Source organism: Lycium barbarum, chromosome 1, assembly GCF_019175385.1.
Source record: "Lycium barbarum isolate Lr01 chromosome 1, ASM1917538v2, whole genome shotgun sequence".
Lineage (NCBI taxonomy): Eukaryota > Viridiplantae > Streptophyta > Magnoliopsida > Solanales > Solanaceae > Lycium > Lycium barbarum.
In genome coordinates, this window is record NC_083337.1 from 79,259,837 (window position 1) to 79,282,149 (window position 22,313).

Below are 22,313 nucleotides of genomic sequence, written 5' to 3' on the forward strand. Positions count from 1 at the left end.
TTTAATCATCCCAGAAAGAGAAAGTATGGCTGGGGATTATGGTACTTTACGACTGAGGTTTACGGGCCCGTCCTCCAAGTCATATTAAACCATTTTCACAATTTACAGAAAGTTGAGATTTTTGACAAGCTGGAGGACGACTGCACTATACGGTCCGTAAATCACTTTACGGGCCGTATAGTGCCATATACGACCACTGGGCTGAAAAAAATTTCGCGACTTTCTTATTTCCAAAAATTCTTAATTAGCCATTCCCGACTTAATAAAACATCATTCACTCAATTGTTTCATCATACAAGTACGGAGAAATTTCCGAAGTGTAACAAATGCAGCATCACCAAAAGGTAGGTTTATTTCCTATCTAAAGGCAAGGAAGATGATCACGAAAGGGTGTATTTATCACCTAGTGCGAGTTCAAGATGTAGAAGCTGAGTCGCCGACTCTTCAGTCAGTTCCAGTAGTGAATGAATTTTCGGATGTGTTCCCGGAAGAGCTTCCAGGCCTTCCTCCCGAGCGGGAGATTGATTTTGCGATTGATGTGTTGCCAGACACTAAACCCATATCTATTCCTCCCTATAGAATGGCGCCCGTAGAACTGAAAGAGTTGAAGGAGCAATTGAAAGACTTGTTTGATAAAGGCTTCATTAGGCCTAGTTCATCCCCGTGGGGAGCACCCGTATTGTTCGTCCGGAAGAAGGATGGCTCTTTGAGAATGTGCATTGATTATCGGCAATTAAATAAGGTGACGATTAAGAACATATATCCTCTTCCGAGGATTGATGATCTATTTGATCAATTGCAAGGTGCCAAGTGGTTTTCAAAGATTGATTTGAGGTCCGGGTATCACCAAGTAAGAGTTAGGGAGAAAGATATCCCTAAGACAGCTTTCAGAACAAGATATGGCCATTTCAAGTTCCGAGTAATGTCGTTTGGGCTAACTAATGCACCGGAAGTGTTTATGGACTTAATGAACAATGTATTCAGGCCTTTTCTGGATCTATTCGTGATTGTATTCATCGATGATATCCTAGTGTATTCTAGATCCGAGGCGGAACATGCGGATCACTTGCGTATTGTCCTTGGAGTTCTTCGAACCCGAGAGTTATTCGCGAAGTTTTCCAAATGCGAGTTTTGGTTGAACTCAGTGGCATTTCTGGGCCACATTGTTGCAACTGACGGTATTCGAGTGGATAGCCAAAATATTGAGGCAGTGAAGACTTGGCCAAGGCCCACGACCCTTACGGAGGTTCGTAGCTTTTTGGGCTTAGCAGAATATTACAGAAGATTTGTTGAGGGTTTCTCTTCTATTTCTGCACCGCTTACAAAGTTGACTCAGAAGTCAGCTAAGTTTCAATGGACAGATGCTTGCGAGCGTAGTTTCCAAGAGTTGAAAGACCGATTGACTTCAGCCCCAGTCTTGACACTTCCAGAGGGATTGGAAGGATATGTTATTTATTGTGATGCTTCAGGCGTCGGGCTAGGTTGTGTATTGATGCAAAATGGTAAGGTGATTGCGTATGCTTCTAGACAATTACGGAAACATGAACAGAACTATCCAACCCACGATTTAGAATTAGCCGCAGTGGTCCATGCATTAAAGATATGGCGACATTATTTATATGGTGTCCATGTGGATGTTTATACAGATCATAAGAGCCTTCAGTATATCTTCAAGCAGAAAGAGTTGAATTTCCGACAACGACAATGGTTGGAGTTGCTAAAGGATTACGATATTGATATCTTGTATCACCCCGGAAAGGCTAACGTTGTGGCTGACGCTCTTAGCCGCAGATCCATGGGAAGTCTAAGTGATGTACGACCAGAAAAGAAAGAGATGGCCCGTGAGCTTCAACAGTTAGCGAGCCTAGGAGTCCGAGTAGTGGACTCAGGTAGCAGCGGAGCTACTATTCAGAATTCAGCAGTTTCATCGCTAGTAGCGGAAGCAAAGGAGCGACAATATGAGGATCCCATGCTAATGCAGTACAGAGATACACTCCCTCAGAAGAAGGAGTCATCATTTGATATTTCAAAAGACGGAGTTCTCCGATGTCGAGGCAGGTTATGTGTTCCCGATGTAGTAGGTCTACGTCACCAAATATTGAGGGAAGCTCATTGTTCCCGTTACTCCGTTCACCCCGGAGCGACAAAAATGTATCATGATCTTAAATCTATATATTGGTGGAATGGGATGAAGAAAGATATAGCGGAATTCGTAGCTCAGTGTCCAAATTGCCAACAAGTGAAGATCGAGCACCAAAAGCCGGGTGGCTTATTGCAAGCTATAGAAATCCCAACTTGGAAGTGGGAAGTGATTAATATGGATTTCATTACAGGTTACCCCGTTTTCGACGTAAGTATGATTCCATATTGGTGATTGTGGATAGACTCACAAAGTCAGCTCATTTCTTACCGGTCAGGACGACCTATGTGGCAGAAGATTATGCAAAGCTTTATCTTAAAGAGATTGTGAGACTCCATGGCGTTCCGGTATCTATTATCTCCGATAGAGGGACTCAGTTTACAGCTAAGTTTTGGGAGTCCTTCCAAGAGGGTCTAGGGACCCAAGTGCGCCTAAGTACGGCATTTCACCCATAGACCGATGGGCAAGCTGAACGTACTATTCAGACTCTTGAAGATATGTTACGAGCATGTATGATAGATTTTGGAGGAAATTGGGATGACCATTTGCCACTCATTGAGTTTGCTTACAATAACAGTTATCATTCTAGCATTCAAATGGCACCGTATGAAGCTCTATATGGGCGAAAGTGTAGATCCCTAATTGGGTGGTTTGAAACCGGAGAAGCTAAGTTGATAGGGCCAGACTTGGTCCAGCAAGCAATAGAGAAATTTAAGCTCATACAAGATCGGTTGCTAGCGGCTCAAAGTCGTCAGAAGTCCTATGCGGATAATCGTTGAAGAGACTTAGAGTTTGAAGTGAAAGATTGGGTATTCTTGAAAGTGTCGCCGATGAAGGGCGTGATGAGATTTGGCAAAAAGGGGAAGCTCAGTCCCCGGTATATTGGGCCATACGAAATTGTGCGCAAAATAGGCAAAGTGGCCTATGAGCTAGATCTACCTCCAGATTTGGAGTTAGTCCATCCAGTATTTCATGTCTCGATGCTTCGGAAGTGTGTTGGAGATCCTACGAGGATCGTCCCAGTGAATGATATTCAAGTGACAGAAAAGCTAACTTATGATGAAATACCCATTGCCATATTAGATAGGCAAGTACGGAGACTTAGAAACAAGGAAGTGGCCTCAGTTAAGGTCTTATGGAGGAACAACAATCGAGAGGAAATGACGTGGGAAGCAGAAGAGAGTATGTGATCCAAATACCCACATTTATTTCAGCCCTTGGAAGAAGTCCAAGATGAGACGTCAAAATCATAAGGTATGCATGTTTTCCTTTTATACATTCAGGTCGTGTGTGGCCAAATTTCTAGTGCTGTTGTATTATTGCCCTGTGAGGCATTATTATTATGGGTTGTTGTGACAGGGTGGTAGTGCCACATTACAGAGGAAACTGTGGCGAATTTTTTTATAGAATTCCCCAAGCCTTTAACATTCGAGGACGAATGTTCCTAAGGGGGGTAGAATGTTACACCTCAGAAAATTTTCCGTTGGTACGCAAGAGAACGAACTAGTGATGAATATGAGTGCATGATGTCCATGAGCAAGAAACGACGTTTGATGACCTTAGGCGAGATTTCGAAAGTATCCGATGTGAGACGAGGAAGTTGGCTAAGTTAAGATGAGATACAAGGTGAGCAATGCATGTGCACGGACGGGGGTGATTAAAATGAGAAGTCTAAGAAATATGGGAAGTTGCAGAATAGCAACTGTCCAGTGGTCGTATATTGCAAAATACGAACCGTAAAGTGCAATACGGTCCGTAAACTGACAGTCGTAAACTGCCATGCAAAAGCTTCAGCTTTCTTCCCAGTGGTCGTAAAGTGCAAATATGGACCGTAAACTAGTATACGGTCCGAAAACTGCCAGGTCGTAAACTGGCATGCCAAACTTCAACTTTCTGCCAGCCGAGGAAATGGTTAAATACGACCAGGTGGACGGACCGTAAAGTGATTTACGGCCCGTAAACCATGGTCGTAAACCACCATGAAGGCAGCCCAGCTTCTGGTTCTGGAAATGGTTAATTACGCCCATGGAGGACGAGCCGTATAGTGGAATACGGGCCGTAAACCTCCATGGACGACCACTGTTCACCCAGCACAGATTTTTCAATTCATTAAATATGAGGATCAAGACTTGTCTTATTTCATTACAACATTACACCACTTCTCTCTACATTTATTATATGAGTTTTCAAGGATTATAAGCCATCAATAACATTAAGACAAGTAAATCAAGGATAAGGGAATCATCAAGGATCATCCAAGTCAAGACATCCAAATGGAGAAAAACTAGGGTTTTGCTCAAAGAGGAGTATTATCAACCAAAGCTTGTTCCTACAACTTCTAAGGTAAGATTCATGATTTTTACAAGATGTTTAAGGTATTGGAGAATTAAAATACATGGATTGTAGAAAATGTGGTCAACTAGGTCATGAATGGTGAATAGTGACATTTTGAGGAATAGTTGGAATTGAATTATGAATGTTGTTGTGTTACGATATGAATGTATTATAAATGGTACTAAGATCATGAACTCGACACTTCAGACGAATGGACGAAGTTGGAGGTCATGACCATAAATATGGGAGAATTAGAAGAAAATTGAGAAATTTAGATAATGTGGGTGATGTGAATGACTAATGGCCATTGTTATGATATTAATGAAGGTATAAACGCTAGCATTGGAAGGGAACGTGCAAGTGTAGAATAGATCGACGAAAAGGTATGTAAGGCTAACCCTTCTTTCATAAGGCATGGTTCTTGGCCAAATTCCTAATTTGTCTATATGAGTATGTTGTCTTCACATGGTTGACATTCCGAACTCATAAGCTCACGACCCTTGATATGTACTATGATTATACTATGTTCCTCGTATGACGAGTAAGTCTATAATGTAGATGTATACGATTACAAAACGCGCGCACACCTCTGCAGATGGTACGGATAACCCTGACGCCTTGGTAGGGCCAGGTATGTATGATCTTGAGCCTTGGTTGGCCAAGTATGTATGACACACCGATCCTACGAGGTTGGGTATGCTATGTAAATACTATGTATATGATATGACCATGTATATAATATGAATATGAGTGTGATAAGACTTAGTAAGGGCATGTATACGAATATGAACACAAAGTGGTATGGCTATTATTATGGGATACGAACGACGATGTATGCAAGTAAGCGACATGATGATGATGATATTACTGTCTCCCCTCCTATGCTATTTCATATGATATCTATTATGCTTCTATATTGATGTTGATCATGCTTTACATACTCAGTACATTCTTCGTACTGACGTCTTTTTGTTTGTGGACGCTGCGTCATGCCCGCAGGTGCACAGGGAGATAGACTTGATCCATAGCTGCTTATTCAGAGATTGCATAGCAGAGCTCCATTTCTTTCGGAGCCGTAGCTTTTGGGTACTTATTCTTTTGTGTATATAATTATGGGCATAGCGGGGTCCTGTCCCGCTCATACGATATGTCATACTCTTAGAGGCTCGTAGTCATGTGTATGTGGGTAGAGATGTTCGTCCATGTCGGCCCATGTTTTGTATATCTTTTGTTAGCCACGTCGGCCTTGTACTTATGATGTGGCATAGATGCCTATGATATGTTAAATGATGATGGTCGTCTAATGGGATCAATATGATTAACGATAAGAAAAGCACGAATTGACTTATGGTTCACCTAGATGTTATGTTATGTACGATAAGGGGGTGCCCGGGTGGGGTAGCACCGGGTGCTCGTCGCGGCCCCCTAGCCGGGTCGTGACAGTACCAATCTCAGGCGCACCCACAACAGGAATAACAGGAGCAGGCGGCACTAGAGGTGGTGCTTGATTTCCAACATCATTCCCGTTACCCGCATTCGCGCCCCCGAGATTTTGATTAGCTCTCATGGGTTGTCCTTGATTACCATTTTTGGATCGCGTCAGAGCTATTTCTGCAAGGCACAAATTTACGAGCGAACTATAACGATCCTAAAAGGACTCCAAGCTCTATAGCACAATCTAGAATAAAGAATAATAGAAAAACACCTATAAATGTCCTGGGAGTTTCTCGGTCATGCAGGTGATCAGGCTGCACAAGGAAAACTCCACTAGACATAGCTCTACAGACACCGACAATAATCCTAGGACGTATTTAAACCTAGGCCCTGATGCCAAGCTTGTCACGCCCCAAAACCCACCCTAGACTTGACCGGCATCTGACGTCATGAACAACATCGGAAGATAACGATGCATTATTAACACTTGAACCCGCTAGGTTCAATATCACCTCCAACAGTTTATAAAATAAATTCAAACGAGTCATGATATACGAATTAAATCAGCGGAAGTCTTTAATGTCATAAACTTAATCAAAACGTATCACATGTCCAAGAGTTAAACAACTCGAAAATCTACCCACAATGTGTACTAGAGAGCTTCTAAGATAAAGAATGATTGTCTAACACATCCGGACGCAGCCCGCTAAAATGCTAAAATAATGAATAAATATAATAAGGGTGTCTCACGAATGAACATGTGGGCTTACCAAGTCAGCAGCAACAGCCAGTCCTTCCTAGGCGCCTGAAGTATCAAGAACCTGCTCTTCTCCGTTACCTAACATACCATCAAAAACAACAATGGTATGCCTGAGTACTTCGTACTCAGTGAGTGCCTCAGTACAACAAGTAATACGAAAATAGAGTACAATAATACTTAAAGACATCAGTTCTGAAAACCATGTGAAATCAAGGTAAAAACAGTTATTCAACTTGTGTATCTCAGTAAGCATTATCAAAACCGATTAAGAAGCCTCTTGTCCAGTTACAACTTTCAAATATGCCTTTCAAATTGATCATGATTATCAACAACAGTTCCATAAGAGAATAAGAATATCACACATGCCAATACAGGCCCAAGAATCAATCACATCGAAGGGATGACCGTAGAGGTTCCCTAAACACAGTGCACCACACCAGAATATAAATTCTCGGTGGCTATCTTTCCTCCCGAATAGCTAGGCATAAACCGCACTCCGGTTAGCGAACCCGGCAGTGGCCACTCTTCCTCCCGAATGGTTAGGTAATTACCACACTAGGATCCATAGTGGCTACCCTTCCTCCCGAGTAGCTAGGCCAAATACAACAATAAAGTTCATAGCATAGAAGCCGATTCACAATTTGTCTCAAAGTAGTCACACCATCAATTAGCATTAAAGTTCATTATGCCATATTGCAAAGATAAATAATTTCAAAGAACGTCTTGAAAACGCTTACACTTCTTTAACCAAGATTTCAATGTCATAGTTCAATATGAAAACATTATTACCAACCCTTAGCCATCCTTATTGACCATCTCTTATAGAAGAAAACGATTATGATTTCATATATGTATATAGAGAATAATACAATTAAGGTTTAAAGTGGGCTTGTCCCCTCACGCATACCAACCACAATCAAAACATGAATTAGGGTTTTTAAAGTATGAGAAGTTCACCTCTCTATTCAATAAAGAACTTTTAAAAAGAAGACATACATCCAAAATAATGTTTTTAAAAGAGAGACATACCTTAATTAAGTCTTACGTAACTCAACAATGCACTTTTATAATGAAGAACACCCAAAACCCTAGCTTGAGTTACTTTGAGAAGGATTACTTTGCAAACCCTAGGTTTTTCATTCAAGAACCATGTTAAGAATTATGGGTTTAATGCTAGGATTGATTAATAATGTTAAAGATGTTCTTACCTTAATGTTTGGAGACTTGGAGAAAAGACTTTCGTCCTTAGGGTTTATGAGAATGTGAATAAGTGATAAAATTAACTGAACTAGCTATATATATACACAGCTGGTTGATGTTACCTTTATCAAATATATATATATATATATACACAGCTGGTAGCGGGCGAAATACGCCCAGAAATACGGACCGTATTTCAAAATACGGGTCGTATTATGTGGCTGTATTTTACGTTAACAAAACAGTGAGCAGTCTAGGGAACGAGTGAAATACGCCCAGAAATACGGACCGGGCCGTATTCTCTGGCCGTATTTTATGATAGCAAAAACAGTGAGCAACAAAGAAAGGTGGGTGAAATATGCCCAAGGAATATGGGTCGTATTCTTTGGCCGTATTTTACATTAACCAAAACCAGTGGAGTCCGATTCTCCAAGACACTTTCACGCTTAACTCGGATTTAGGAGTGTTAAACATGACCTATAGAATGTGTGTATCGAGTTAGCTAATTTTCAATGCATTTCACTCATTTATTCTACTACTTTTCCTATTTGATTACATGCTTACCTGTTGTCTTATATGAAACATGATATCTTGGTCATAACTAGGGGGTTTAGTTGTGCCAGTCCTATATGTGCTTGTGTTCAGTCTTTATATGCTTTATGCGTGTTTCCTTCGTTGTCGGCCTATGATACCTACGGAGTACTAGTGGTTGTACTCATCCTACACTTGTTGCACATTTTGTATGCAGATTCAGTCTCTAGCATTAGTGGGGCTCGAGGCTTTAGCGCCCGTTGAGGGGATTTCTTGAAGGATTGGGGGTGAGCTGTTGGGGGATCCGTGGCACTAGATTCCTCTTCCTTACTTATTTCTGTCTTTTCTTATTTTAGACAGTGTAGTTGGATACCATGCTAGACTTGTATTAGCTATCCTAATAGTTCTTGTATTTGTGACACCAGGTTTTGGGTGGTTATACCTATATATTTATGATGAAACTTAGTTTGTGATTCTTAAATGGCTTTATTTGCTTCTTTCCGCAAAATATGCAGGTAAAAATTGACTTAATCGGTTGTGGATGGTTCGCCTACCTGGTGGGGTAGGTGCATTCACAGGGAATTTGGGCATCTCAGGTAATTTTGACTTTGTTTATGTTCTGATTATGCGGTCTACTCGCAACAGCGAGATGCGACTGCATTCTCTCGCTTTCAGCTGTTTTGTTCTTTTTGATCCTTTAACTTCAAAAATCTATAAACAAGTGACAAACACAATAAATACTGGAGAAATAAGCCTAATAGACTCCTGAAAGCATAAGGAATGGATGTAAATAAACCCAAAATCCATGACTTACCAATATACTCTTTCAATGTTGCAGTCAATAACAGAATTTCAACTCAGGCATTAGTTAGTTTGTGTCCGCCAGATGTCCAATCTACAGTTTGTTGCTTACAATCTAGAGAATAACATAATCATATTTTCTTGGAACCAATAGCATAATGCCTCTGAATGCTCATGGTGAGACTGATGGGCCAAAATTTTCTCGTCTGCAGTGTTATATTCATTGAACTATAGCATTCCAGTATTCCTGTGAGCCCTCACATTAAACATCCATTACATGCTAAATGGATCCAAGGAACTGAGGCAAAAATTTTGAAGAAAAATATACTAACCTAAATAATGATATAACTTTGACTAAAAATATTACCGCATTTATTAACAAAAGTTGAATTGATATCATTGATTTAATCAATAAAATAATCAGCCACTGGTTCTGATTTCTCATAAGTACAACAAAGGGATACAAATTGACAAGTCACGCCACAGGGGCAAAAAAGACCATGTAATACATTGATACAACACATGGTGCAAAGGTAAGCACCGTATAGAGTTACAAGTAAACTACAAACTTTAGAAAGAAAGAAAAAAAGAGTACCTTTCTGCCTAATTGCTAAAACTGTTGATCAAAATCCTGCTGTTTATTGTTAACTTTTTTATTGGTTCATATAAAGAATGACAATGGCCATAAATAATGCACCTATACAGAAAGTAAAGGTTTATATTTTCCCCTTCCTCTTCTCATCCAATGCCTGCACAAAAAGTGAGGGGTAAACTTAGGCAGCATTTTTATGAATCTGTAGCGTCAAATAAAACTTACTAACAAAGTTATTCCTCAACACAAAATTGTAAGAAAAATATCAGTAATCTTTTCTATAGCAAAGTAATCAGTAAATAAGATTTAATACTTCAAGCTAAATCATAAGAATAAAATATCATGTCCACTCTACAAAAATCTTGATTACTTAAGTTGTTTTTTGTGTATGCAACCTTCTAGATAGTACTCCCTCCACTCCCTTTTCATTGTTCAGTATACTACAATAATTTTTTCCTTTACTTGTCCATTTTAACAAATCAAGAGACAATTGACTATTTTTCTCAATTTTACCCTTATCAAGTAACTAGTTCCCGATCTTATTGGAGTACTAGTAGTCAAATTTACATTTGTTAATAAAAGTAACTTAGTAAAATAAACATTTTTTGACAAGAGGGGGTTGCTCAGATGCTAGCATCCCCCAACTACAACCACAGGGTCATGGCTTCGAGTCACTAAAGAAGCAATAGCCCCAACAAAGGAGGATTAAAAGGGGAGGGGAATTTAAAAAAAAAAAAAAAAAAAAAACAGTAAAATAAACATTTAACTAATGATTTCTTTAAGGGGATACAAAATGCAAACTGGACAAATAAAACGGCATGGAGGGAGTACAACATAACCAAGAAAAAAAAAATAACACTGGAAACATACAAGACATGCTTTAGACATAAGTTATCAAACTCTGTTGAATTGTATGATCATTTGATCTAATAGCTTAAATTGGTTAGAGAACACTTTTATTTACTTAAGTCTTCAACACGTCTCCTCACGCGCTTGCCTAAATATTTTCACAGGGTCAAACACGTGAAACCTTTTTTTGGTAATGAGTGGTGGTGAGACTCGAATTCAGAATGTTTGCCCGCTCTGAATCATGTTGAAGAGCCAACCATCTCATTTTTTTAATCAATTGTTACCATCTCAATTGAAAAGCTTAAGCCGTTGGAGAGAGCACACATTTCTTTACTTATTTACATCTTCAACAAACTTCATGAAATCTTTTTAAGGTATTAAGTGTCCTAGATTGGTTGAGTGAATGGACTATTGTTTCCTTATATGATGCTGAGAAATCCTCACCTCACAAGCTAACTTTTGATTTAAGTTAGGTTCAAGATCCATTTTCTTAACATGGTATTAGAATTATACCACCCCAATTCTTTGTTACAATGTTAGGAACCCATGTTATGTTTTCCATGGTCTAGCTATCAAAATCTGGTCGTGGGGGTGGGGAGGAGGGAGGAACACGCGGGTATTAAAATCCCAAATTGGTTGAAGAAATGAGTTGTTGTCTCCTTATATGATATTGGACAAATCCTAGCCTTGTGAGCTAACTTTTGGAGTTGAGTTAGGTCCAAGGTCCCTTTTCAACGTATGAATGAATAAATACAAGGTTATAAGACAAGCAATGCTATATAGGAGTTAATGTTGAGTCGTTAAAGCCCAACACATCCATAAGATTAGTTCATGCAAATGTGGATCCTAAAATGAATTGGTGGTCATACAAAATTAAAAAAGAATTGGCCAAAGTGTGCAAATAGCACAGATTGAGAATTAAAAAATGAGAGAATGTCGCTTGACGTGATTTGGTCATGTCCTGCTTTAAGTGTGATACTATGGCGTGTGAAGGCAGGTGAGCGTACGATATTCAATTCAGTATTACCAAAGTTCGGTTCCGATAATTGTTAATCGAAAGAGCGATACCATGATGAGTGACGGTGTTAAAAGGAGACAATGTAGACCCCAAATCACATGAAAAGAAGTTATCTTGAAAGACCTATAGTTTCCGAGAATCCATGCAACCTTAGCAAAAGGCAGGCCACAATAAGAAAAGATCTATACAGGTCCAATTAGTTGGGAAAATGTTTTAGCCATGTCAGTACATTTACTTTTAAGTCCTATGGTAACATAACCTTATCTCAGATTTTTATGCCCGTTAAAATAGGAACATAGGATTTGTATATTAAGGATTGTAATGTAGTGCCAATATATAGGGCTCAATGTAATAATGTAGATACACAATTCAATAATTCTTTTCTCCTTTATTTCTCACATGGCATCAGATCATTGGTGAGATAATTATCATTGTGCGTCATTCCAGCGACATCTGGGAAGAAAGAATTCAGTTACAGTGGGAAGAAAGAATTCAGTTACAGTGCAATCCTCTGGTGACCCGAGTGGCTATCCGCATCAATATTCATATCTGACGGTGTTGTGTGAAAACCAACACCACCAGGAGGTTCACCGTAGTCCGGCAACCAAACCAGACCTTGCCTCAGGAGCCCACACGCGCCGAGAAGATTCTTAGATTTTCCACTCAATTTTTGAGTTGCTCTTCTCCTGGTGGGTCACCCAGACATTCCGAGCAGGGCCCTCAACTTTTTTTCCAGATTCCAATCGGCGAATCCAGTCAGTTTCCCTGCCACTTTTTCAGCTTTTGTTTTCATGTCAGGGTCATCTAGGAATTCTGAGATTACCCATATAATTTTCTTCCAGTTCCGAGGACTTCCATTTTTTCTGGCGAGTTTGCCGGCGAAATCCAACACTTTTGGATTTTGTTCAGCCTCTGGACTCTGTTTATCGGCAGAAACTTGGTGTTTTCCTCTTTGGTCAGACTTTCTTGAAGTTTTGAACCATCTCTCTCGGATTTTTTATTTTAATTACAAAAAACGAGAATCAGAAGTTCAAGCCCTACGATTACTTCCAAACCGTTAATGGGAAGTTCAAACTATTTAGCTTAGGCTTCCTCGGTAGAGTTGTCGTGCAAGAGTCAAGGTGTTCAAAAGCACTTAATGGCTAAGGCTAGTATGGTTGATGAAAAGGCAAAGGCTAGTGAGGAGATGAAAAGACCAAAGCACAGTGGGAGAAGGTTGTCGCTCAATTATGTAGTCTCATGTGGCAATCTATTGATTCCAAGTTGATGTCGTTGTTTCGTCCACTCCAGACATGTCATTCAGTTTGGAAAAAGACTCGTGTTTTATTTACTAATGACATATCTCGCATTTATAACGTGATATCTCGAATGACAAAACTTAAAGAAACAAGAATCGGATATGTCTACTTACTTGAGACAGGTACAGGCAGTCATGGAGGAATTTGAGAGATTAATGCCAGTCACTACGAACGTTGAAAAGCAACAAGAGCAAAGACGGATGTTGTTTCTAGTTCTTCCACTTGTTGGACTACCTACTAACCTTGATTCGGTGCGTGATCAGAGTTTAGCTAGTCCTACGGTTCCTACAACTAATGAACTATTCTCTCATTTATTTCGCCTTGCCGCGCCTCCCAGTCACACAGTGGTTTCATCACCAACAGTTGATTCCTTTGTTCTCGCACGTCAAACCACAGAAAATCGAATAACTCAATCTATGGAGAATCGAAGAGGAGGAGCTCATTTTGGAAGATCTCAACCTAAATGTAGTTATACTCATAGGCTTGGATGCAATCATGACGCATGATATACCCTGCATGGTCAACCATCCAATAATGCTCTTATTGCTCGAACTGACACTACAGATAGTAAGGGTTTTTCTTTATGTGAAAGGAATATAATAAGTTCCTTCAGTATCGAGCAAGTAAGCAGACATCTCCACAAGTAGCCTCGGTTGCTCAGCTGATACTTCTGTTGCTGGTAATTCGTTTGCTTGTGCTTCACAGTCTAGTATCCTTGGACCATAGGTCGTGAACTCAGGTGCTTCTAATCATATTTCCGGTAACAAATCACTTTTGTCAACTATTATTTATTCACAATCTCTTCCTACTTTTACTTTAGCCAGCCAATTGGATCCAAAGAAAACTAAAACGAATTGGACAAGATAGATCCCTATCCTCTGTCACTCTAAAGCATGTTCTTTATGTCCCTGGTTGTCCTTTTAATCTTGCATCTGTCAATAGTTTGACGTGTGCCCTAAATTGTGCCATAATATTTTTTATGATTCTTTGCTTATGCAGGACCGCAGTACGGGACAGACGATTGGTGCAGGGTATGAATCACAAGGCTGTTACTATCTTACCTCACCTAATTCCTCCACAGCATGCCCCGTTATAGATCCTTCAGACCTTATTCACAAACATTTGCGACATCCGAGTGTATCCAGGCTACAGAAGATGGTGCCTAGATTGTCTAGTCTATCCACATTAGATTTTGAGACATGTCAACTTGAAAAACACACCCGCACTACCTTTTCACATAGAGTTGAAAATCGTTCAAAGTCGGTCCTTTCATTAGTTCATTCTGATATTTGGGGTCCTAGTAGAGTTAGTTCAACCTTGGGATTTTGTTAGTTTCATTGATGATTATTTAAGATGTACATGGATTTTCTTAATGAAAGATCGTTATGAGTTATTTTCTATATTCAATAGTTTTTGTGCTGAAATACAAAATCAATTTGGTGTTTCTATTCGTACTTTTCGTAGTGGTCCTTAGAATACTTATCTTCCCAGTTTCAACAACTTATGACTCACCAGGGAATTATTCAACAGACATCTTGTCCGTACACCCCTCAGCAAGGGGTATCGTTGCTACTCACTTGATCTTCGTCGTTACCATAGGTCAATCCATGTCACATTTTTTGAGTCTCAATCTTACTATACATCTTCTAATCATCTTGATATCTCGTAGGTCTTGCCTATACCGACTTTGGCGGAATGTACGGTTACTTCTACATCTCTAACCGTAGTGCCACTACTCCTGACTTATCATCCTCGTCCGCGTCCAGCATCAGGCCCAGATGATTCATGTCCCTGCACCTACTGCGAACTTTCCTCCTCCTAGTCGATAGCACTTCAAAAAGGTATGCGATCCACTCATAACGCTAAACCTCACTATACTTTCATAAGTTATCATTGTCTATCATCACCCATTGTGCCTTTGTATTATCTTTGTCCTCTATTTCCATCCCTAAGACTATAGGTGAAGCACTTTCTTATAGGCTATGATTGACGAAATGTCTACTTTACATACGAGTGGTACTTCAGAGCTTATCTCCCTTCCTTCAGGTAAATCTACTACTCGTTGCCATTGGGTTTATGCAACTAAAGTTGGTTAAGATGGTCAAGTTGATCGGCTTAAGGCTCGCCTTGTTGCCAAAAGAGTATACTCAGATATTTGGGCTTGATTATAGTGATACTTTCTCTCCCGTGGCTAAAATAGCATTTGTCCGCCTTTTTCTATCCATGGTCCTTGTTCGTCATTAGCCTCTTCATCAATTGAACATTAAGAATGCTTTTCTCCACGGTGATTTTGAAGAAGAAGTCTATATGGAGCAACACTTGGTTTTGTTGCTCGGGGGGAATCTGGTATCCTTGTATGTCAGTTGTGCATGTCACTCTATGGTCTTAAACGTTCTCCTCGAGCCTGGTTTGGGAAGTTCAGCACAATAATTAAGGAGTTTGGCATGACTAGTAGTGGAACTGATCACTCTGTGTTTTATCCGGCATTCTGCTCCAAATCTCTGCATTTATTTAGTGGTTTATGTTGACGATATCGTTATCACCACCAATGATCAGGATGATATCACTAATTTAAAGCAACATCTTTCAACATTTCAGGACTAAAAACCTCAGCTAATTGAAGTATTTTCTCCGTATTGAGGTTGCTCAGTCCAGATCAGGTATTGTTATTTTATTTTTTTGATTAGCGCCGGGTGTCCGAGTCTCTTTGAGCCCCGACTAATCCCGGGGGTGCACAGGCCCTCGGCAAGGAGTTTCCCGCAAGTGCACCACGGGTAATTCAGGGTTTCCCCAGTCTGATGGCCCTCAGAAATTGTTTGCACCCAGCGGGTTTCGAACTTGAGACCTTGAAAGGGAGCACCCCAAGGCTCAAGTCAATTGCCACCAGGCCAACCCCTGAGGGTTCAGATCAGGTATTGTTATTTCGCAACGCAAGTCTGCCTTAGATATTCTTGAGGAGACAAGAATGATGGGATGTAGATCCATTGACACTCCTATGAATCATAATGCTAAACTTCTGCTAGGACAGAGGGAACCACTCAGTGATCTTGGAAGATATAGGCGGCTGATTTGTAAGTTGAATTATCTCATAGTGACTAGATATTTGTAATTCTGTGAGTGTTGTAAGTCAATTTATGAATTCCGCCTGTGATAGTCATTGGGATGCAGTTGTCCGCATTCTGCGGTACATAAAGTCAGCTCCAAGAAAAGACTACTCTTCGAGATCGATGCCACGAGTAAATAGTTGGATATACAGACGTTGATTGGGCAAGATGACCCTCACATAGACGTTCTACATCTGGATATTATGTTTTAGCATACGATAATTTGGAGTCCTAGAGAGTAAAAAACATAGTGCGGTTGCTCGACCTAGTGCATAAGCAGAATATCGAGCAATGGTTGTAACACCTTGTGATCTAGTTTGGATTAAACAGTTGCTCAGAGAACTAAAATTTGGAGAAATCAGTCAGGTGCAACTTATATGTGACAACCAAGCAACCCTTCATATCGCATCAACTCCGATATCTCATGAGAGGACTAAGCACATTGAGATTGACCGTCAATTTTTTCAGAAAAAAGATATTCTCCGGAGATATTGTTACTAAATTTTGTGAAGTCGAGTGATCAACTTGTAGATAATTTCACTAAGTCCCTCACTAGTCCTCGTATTAGTTACATATGTAACAAGCTCGGTACACATGACTTGTATGCACCAGCTTGAGGGGGAGTGTTAGAATAAGAACAGGAATAGGATTTGTATATAGTATCCTACTTGGAAAAGGATTGTAATTTAGTGTCTAGATACACAATTCAATAATATTTTTCTCCTTTATTTATCACAATGCTGATAGAAAATATAGAACTTCTACTATTTTTTTATTTTGTAACATGTTGGCCTAACAGACAAATATGATCATTGACCATTCATATAGCCAACCCCAACCTGATTGGAAATGAAGCGTAATTGTTCTTGTATGCATTAGAGAAAAACGTTAGCAAATATAAAAGGCGTAGCAGTTTAGTGCAGTCTAGCGGATCAATATTAGTGTCCATGGATGACAATTCTGTTTATATTTTCAAAGATTCAGGACTAGATAGATTTGCAGTAAAAACTGTCCAATTGGTGCTAGCGTCAGACTACAGTACGACTTAAATACGTTACCCAATATTTGATGCCCACACTTCCAGAATTTAGCTAAGCATCAATATACAGGAAACGTCGTAGTTAGATTGTAATAAACAAACATAGATGCGCATAATGATTAGTAAACCGAGAAATAGTAGCAAATCATATGAAATGGTTAATTAAAAAGGAAGAAGTCAAATTTCAGAACCCCATATTTCAGAATACCGAAAAGGAAACAATACCTTGCTTTGGAAGATTCTCATCGTCAGCACAAGAGTATCACGCATTCTAGATAGAAATAAGAAAGCAGCAACTTAGGTTTCAAAAATGAAAGAACAAAGATAATCAAAATCTGACTCAACAATATTATTGTAATTAAGGAAACAACATATTCCTCATACCAAATTCTTGGGTGACAAACAAACCCAAGAACACAAACACCAAAAGAGATAACAGCTGAGCCCTCTTTTTCAAAATGATAAATGAAAAGTTGCCTCCCCATAAGATGTACACAATTAAATCTCATGAAATTACAAAAATATAAGCTGAAACTTAGGTGCTTCTAGTACTCTGGCTGCAGATTATAAGAGATGGAATAATTAGGTAAACTACAGTGGGATTATTATACATATAGCTGTTGACAAACCACTTACAACAGGAACTATCAATGCATGCAACAATCTGAAATAAATCCATACGCATCAAAGAACCATGCCTAGCATAGTACTGCAGAATAATTAATAAATACTTCCACACTATGAATATTTGGATTCTTTTCATTAATTAAAATGATACAGAACATGTAGGGGGTGCCTTTTTACCTACATATTACTCTAAGACATGTAATCCTAAGGCGCTTTTAGAAATGTAACTTAAAGACAGATGAGGTGACAAAATCTAATCTCTTCAACAAATCTATCACTATTTACTTATGTTGTTGATGTGGATTCAATACCATTTCAATGGTTTGCTTACAGCTTTAGTTTTGCGTGACTTGGTTGAACCTACTAATAAAAAAAGTTGACAAGTTATATACCCTGTTCATGAATTCATTATAGGACAACTGACAATTTTTCAATCTCACGTGATTTTAACCCAAAAAAGATGCTAAGTTAAGGGATTGATATAGTACCTTATATCGTTGTTTGTACTGAAGGGATGTGAAGACCCATTGGAACATGTGATAACAAACTGTGTTGATAGCCCACCTGGAATTTTGATCTGCACATAGAAGAGACAGAATTACACTCAAATATTCGACAATATATATCAGATGATGGTACATATTTCCCTTCTGTAGATTCAAGAACTTTACCACCGTACAGTTAAGCCTGTCTTCCATATATTTTCACCAATTTACGAGTATTGATCCCCTTCGCACCCACCCGCCCTTAAGTACAAGCAACTTACCCATCTATTGATCAATAATGGTGTCTTCAACATTTTTAAATTACTAATTTTTGCTCCCTAGAATTGCCATTAGAAACTTCAAGAACAATATGACTAAACCACCATAAAATGAGCTTCTTTTGCTTGCTACTACTATTATTATATAGATGTTTCCTACCTTTTTAGGAATGAGCCATATGAACCTATCAATAGTTAGTTAATGTGCTTACAAAACACAGTTAGTTGGTTACATCCTCTTCCTCCCTACAACAAGAAATCATAAAACTAATGTGTTAATCGCTCCAACTAATGGAATGTTATGACAATCAGCATCATTGAGCCTCAGCAGTTTATATGATGATTCAATTATTAAACCCGTGTATAGTTGCATCATTACATTTTTAAAATACATGAAAGAGAATAAAATCCAGGACGCAACCAGCAGCTTCTTTCCATTGGAAACTCGGTGAGCTAACCACAAATCAAACGTCAAGACATCAGTCTACCAAGTCTAGAGCTCCACATCCAGTCCCTTTTTTTTTCTAAGAGAAAGAATAAGACCGTTTTGTCTTCCAAAGCTGACAGTGATCACTTCAACAGTATTTGTAAATCTCACTGTGATGATTTTTCTAATAATAGTGCTACTCAATGTAAACTTGCAGACTCACCTGCATTGCATCTCAATTGAACTGTAGAACAAGGAAGAAGAATTTTGGACACGTTCATCATGGTTACCCCTCAAACTAATGGTACTTAGATATTGTATGCACATGTTATATATGAAGCAAAAAATGCATATTTAAGGAACTGGATTTTCATATTTGATTTTAATTTAAGTACATAATATATTCTAATCTCCTTAATTGATTCTAATTGCTATCCACATTATTTCACAATCTAACTCCTCAATAAATTACTCTTTTAATTATATCACATACTTATTTTTAATTATAGAACATTCTTAACACTACATTATTTTATAATCTCATAATAATCTTCTCCCAGATAAAGTAACAATCTCTTAACACTCTACATGATTCCGTAATCTCATATTACACTTCCCTCAGATAAAGTAACAATCTATCTCTGGTAGTCTCATTCTTCCGCGAAACATGGGAAAGCAATATACAGCGCACCTTGACTATCACTAATAGGTTTCATCAGTTCTTTCCCTTCATATTTCAAGTCTTGAAGAAGGTTTTTTGACCATATAAACTCACATGTGGCTAAGATCATAGCTCAACATCTACTTCCATGCTTGATCTTGTTTAAATGAGGGAGATCACTACCATTCCGAATCAAAATAACCAAAAATCATCGTATGTTCCCTGCTTTGCAGAAGAATCCTTGTCTAGGTGATCCATTGATATCTTTATGAAGTGAACAAAAACATTTTCAATAAGTTTCATAAGGAGCTTGGAGAAATAGATCCATACAGGTGATATCTACAAGCAGGAAATAGGATCTAGTCTAGTTAGAGAACTTCTAATATTAATATTATTACCATTATGTATTTTAACTTATTTTTCACTCCTATTTTTATTTGGTATGATGATAAACACGAGTTGAGCTTAAATGGAGAAGTTAGGATTTATATAGTTAACCCCAACTTGTTTGGGATTAAGGCGTAGTAATAGTAGCCGAAGCAACTTGGAGAAATAGGTAACCACACAAATGGCAAATGGGATAGCGCGCCATAAGATTCTGCAATAATTGAGTTCATGGAAAAGTCTCCAATATTGACGTAGGTACTTTAGAGGCTCATGTTAAGAATATTGTATAGAAATGGTAGAATCATGTCGATATGGTCAACAATAATTACAATCAATTAGGGATCTTTGTTATTGTCCACGCTACGTGAAGCGGGTTGTTAAATGTCCCACATTGGTGGATAAAATGGATTGTTGTCTCCATATGGTCTTCAACAATTCTCACCTTATGAACTAGCTTTTGAGGTTGAGTTATTATCGTCTATCATCACACCATTATTTTGTGTCTTTTTTGTCCTTTGAATGGCGACAAGATATAATCAAAGACATGTATGCTCTACACACCTGTAATGTACTTGGGAGCTTGTCCTCTACCTCTAGGTAAATCTACCGTTGACTATCAGTGGGTTCATGCAGTCAAAGTTGGTCCAGATTATCAAATTGATCGACTTAAGGCTTCTCTTGTTGCCAAAAGTTACACTCACCTATTTGGGCTTGATTATAATGATATTTTCCCTCCTGTGAATAAAATTTGTCCGTCTTTTTCTATCCATGGTTGTTGTTCGTTATTGCCCTCTTTATCCGTTGGACATTAAGAAAGATTTTTTCTGCAACGATCTTGAGGATGGGTTTTGTAAAAAGCTACCACCTGGTTTTGTCACTCAAGGAGAGTATATTGGTCTTGTTTGTCGATTGCGCCAGTCATTCTATGGTGTGAAACACTCTCCTCGAGCCTAGTTTGAAGTTCATCACAGTTAGTCAAGAGTTTAGCATGACTCGTAGTGAAGCAGACCATTTTGTGTTCTATCGGAATTCTGCTCCAGGTTTGCGCGTTTACTTGGTAATTTATGCCCTGTCAAGGCCTAGGTGCCAGATTTGGATAGTGCTATTTTCTCGCAGGAACAATCAAACGTCAAAAGACTGAGATGACGTGGACCAGGAAGGAAATGAATCGAGTCGTGATTGTGAAAAACTTGTGGGCATCTAGAGGGAGGTGATGAGCTAGAAAAAAGTCCCACATTAGGGTGGCACGTTTACTTCACACGCACCTCTGCCAACAATGGGATTCTGCCAGTGGGATCGCCAGCGGCCAGGGATCTCCTACAGGTGGGTTGTGTGTGATTTCTGGTAAGCACTGGTGAGAGAAGAATTGAAGTTCCAATTTTTAGACATCTGTTTCCCTCTTCTTCTTTTTTTGGTAGCATAACGAGACAAATCAAAAATTAAGAGAAGGGAACAGTACCCTCGACTCTGGTACCATGTTGAAAAACGACAAAGAAGAAAAAGAGAATTGTAGCAAATGCTCTGCCATATCCTCAAACCACTGAGGTTTAAATAGGGGACACACATGCAGTAACACACAATTATAGGAATTGAATCTCCCTACTGATTCTAATTAATCTACATAATATTGCCTGATCTCCCTAATTGATATCCATAATATTCCCAAATCTAAGTCCTTAATTACATAATATATACTTCTAAATTATAGAATGTTCTTATCAAGAACTTTTCCAAATGTGATTATAGTTCATGCAGGAATGTATACGTGCATATCAAATGTATGGTAACTATGGCTGCATATCTTCATACTATCATATATTCGTAGGCAAATGATGAACTCAGATTCTCCAGACCCATGCTAGATGAGCACCAATTAGACAATTTTATTAATAAATAATCTAGATTTAAGTAATTAATCCATCAAAAGTAAGCACATACCGACAACTCTTTGGAAAAAATTTCTGCTGTTACAACAGCTTGTGTTCTATGAACCTTGACTTGGAAGCTTGATCGCCGCAAAAATATAGTCACAGGTTCCCAGTTCTCAGAAGAGTCAACCTATTGAGCAGACCAAAAAGTTCAGAAGAAATTGTTGTGAGAGATCTCACATCATATTGACAGCCATGATATCTAAGCAAATGATAACATAGTTGACTAAATAAAGCACCGAACAACATAAATATGAATTCCATTCTAACCAAACATTTTATGAATTAATATATTAAACATATTAAATGAGTTGCACCTAACAATCGTAAGTCCCAACCAACGAATTTCTCAACTCTTTACTCATTTCTCTAATTTGTTCTGTTCGACAGGGCTTATTATCCAGGTAGCTTAAAAAGAAA

The 22,313-nt window shown here is 38.8% G+C and overlaps 1 protein-coding gene across 8 annotated transcripts in view; it reads right to left on the minus strand.

The window, feature by feature from the left end:
• Positions 1-9,549: 9,549 nt before the first annotated feature.
• The window catches only part of LOC132636089 (uncharacterized), a 48,548-nt gene continuing 35,784 nt past the window's right edge, over positions 9,550-22,313 (minus strand). For 5 of the 8 annotated variants that reach the window (XM_060352786.1, XM_060352804.1, XM_060352768.1 and 2 more), the window contains 4 exons: positions 21,904-22,023; positions 18,216-18,304; positions 17,326-17,371; positions 9,550-9,949 (listed from right to left, as the gene is read on the minus strand). In XM_060352786.1, coding sequence (XP_060208769.1) covers positions 9,917-9,949; positions 17,326-17,371; positions 18,216-18,304; positions 21,904-22,023 — 288 coding nt within the window. In that variant the 3' untranslated portion in view covers positions 9,550-9,916. Of the gene's footprint in view, positions 9,950-17,325; positions 17,372-18,215; positions 18,305-21,903; positions 22,024-22,313 lie in introns of those variants that run through there. The other 3 variants (XR_009581022.1, XR_009581023.1, XM_060352811.1) reach the window with 2 other exon arrangements.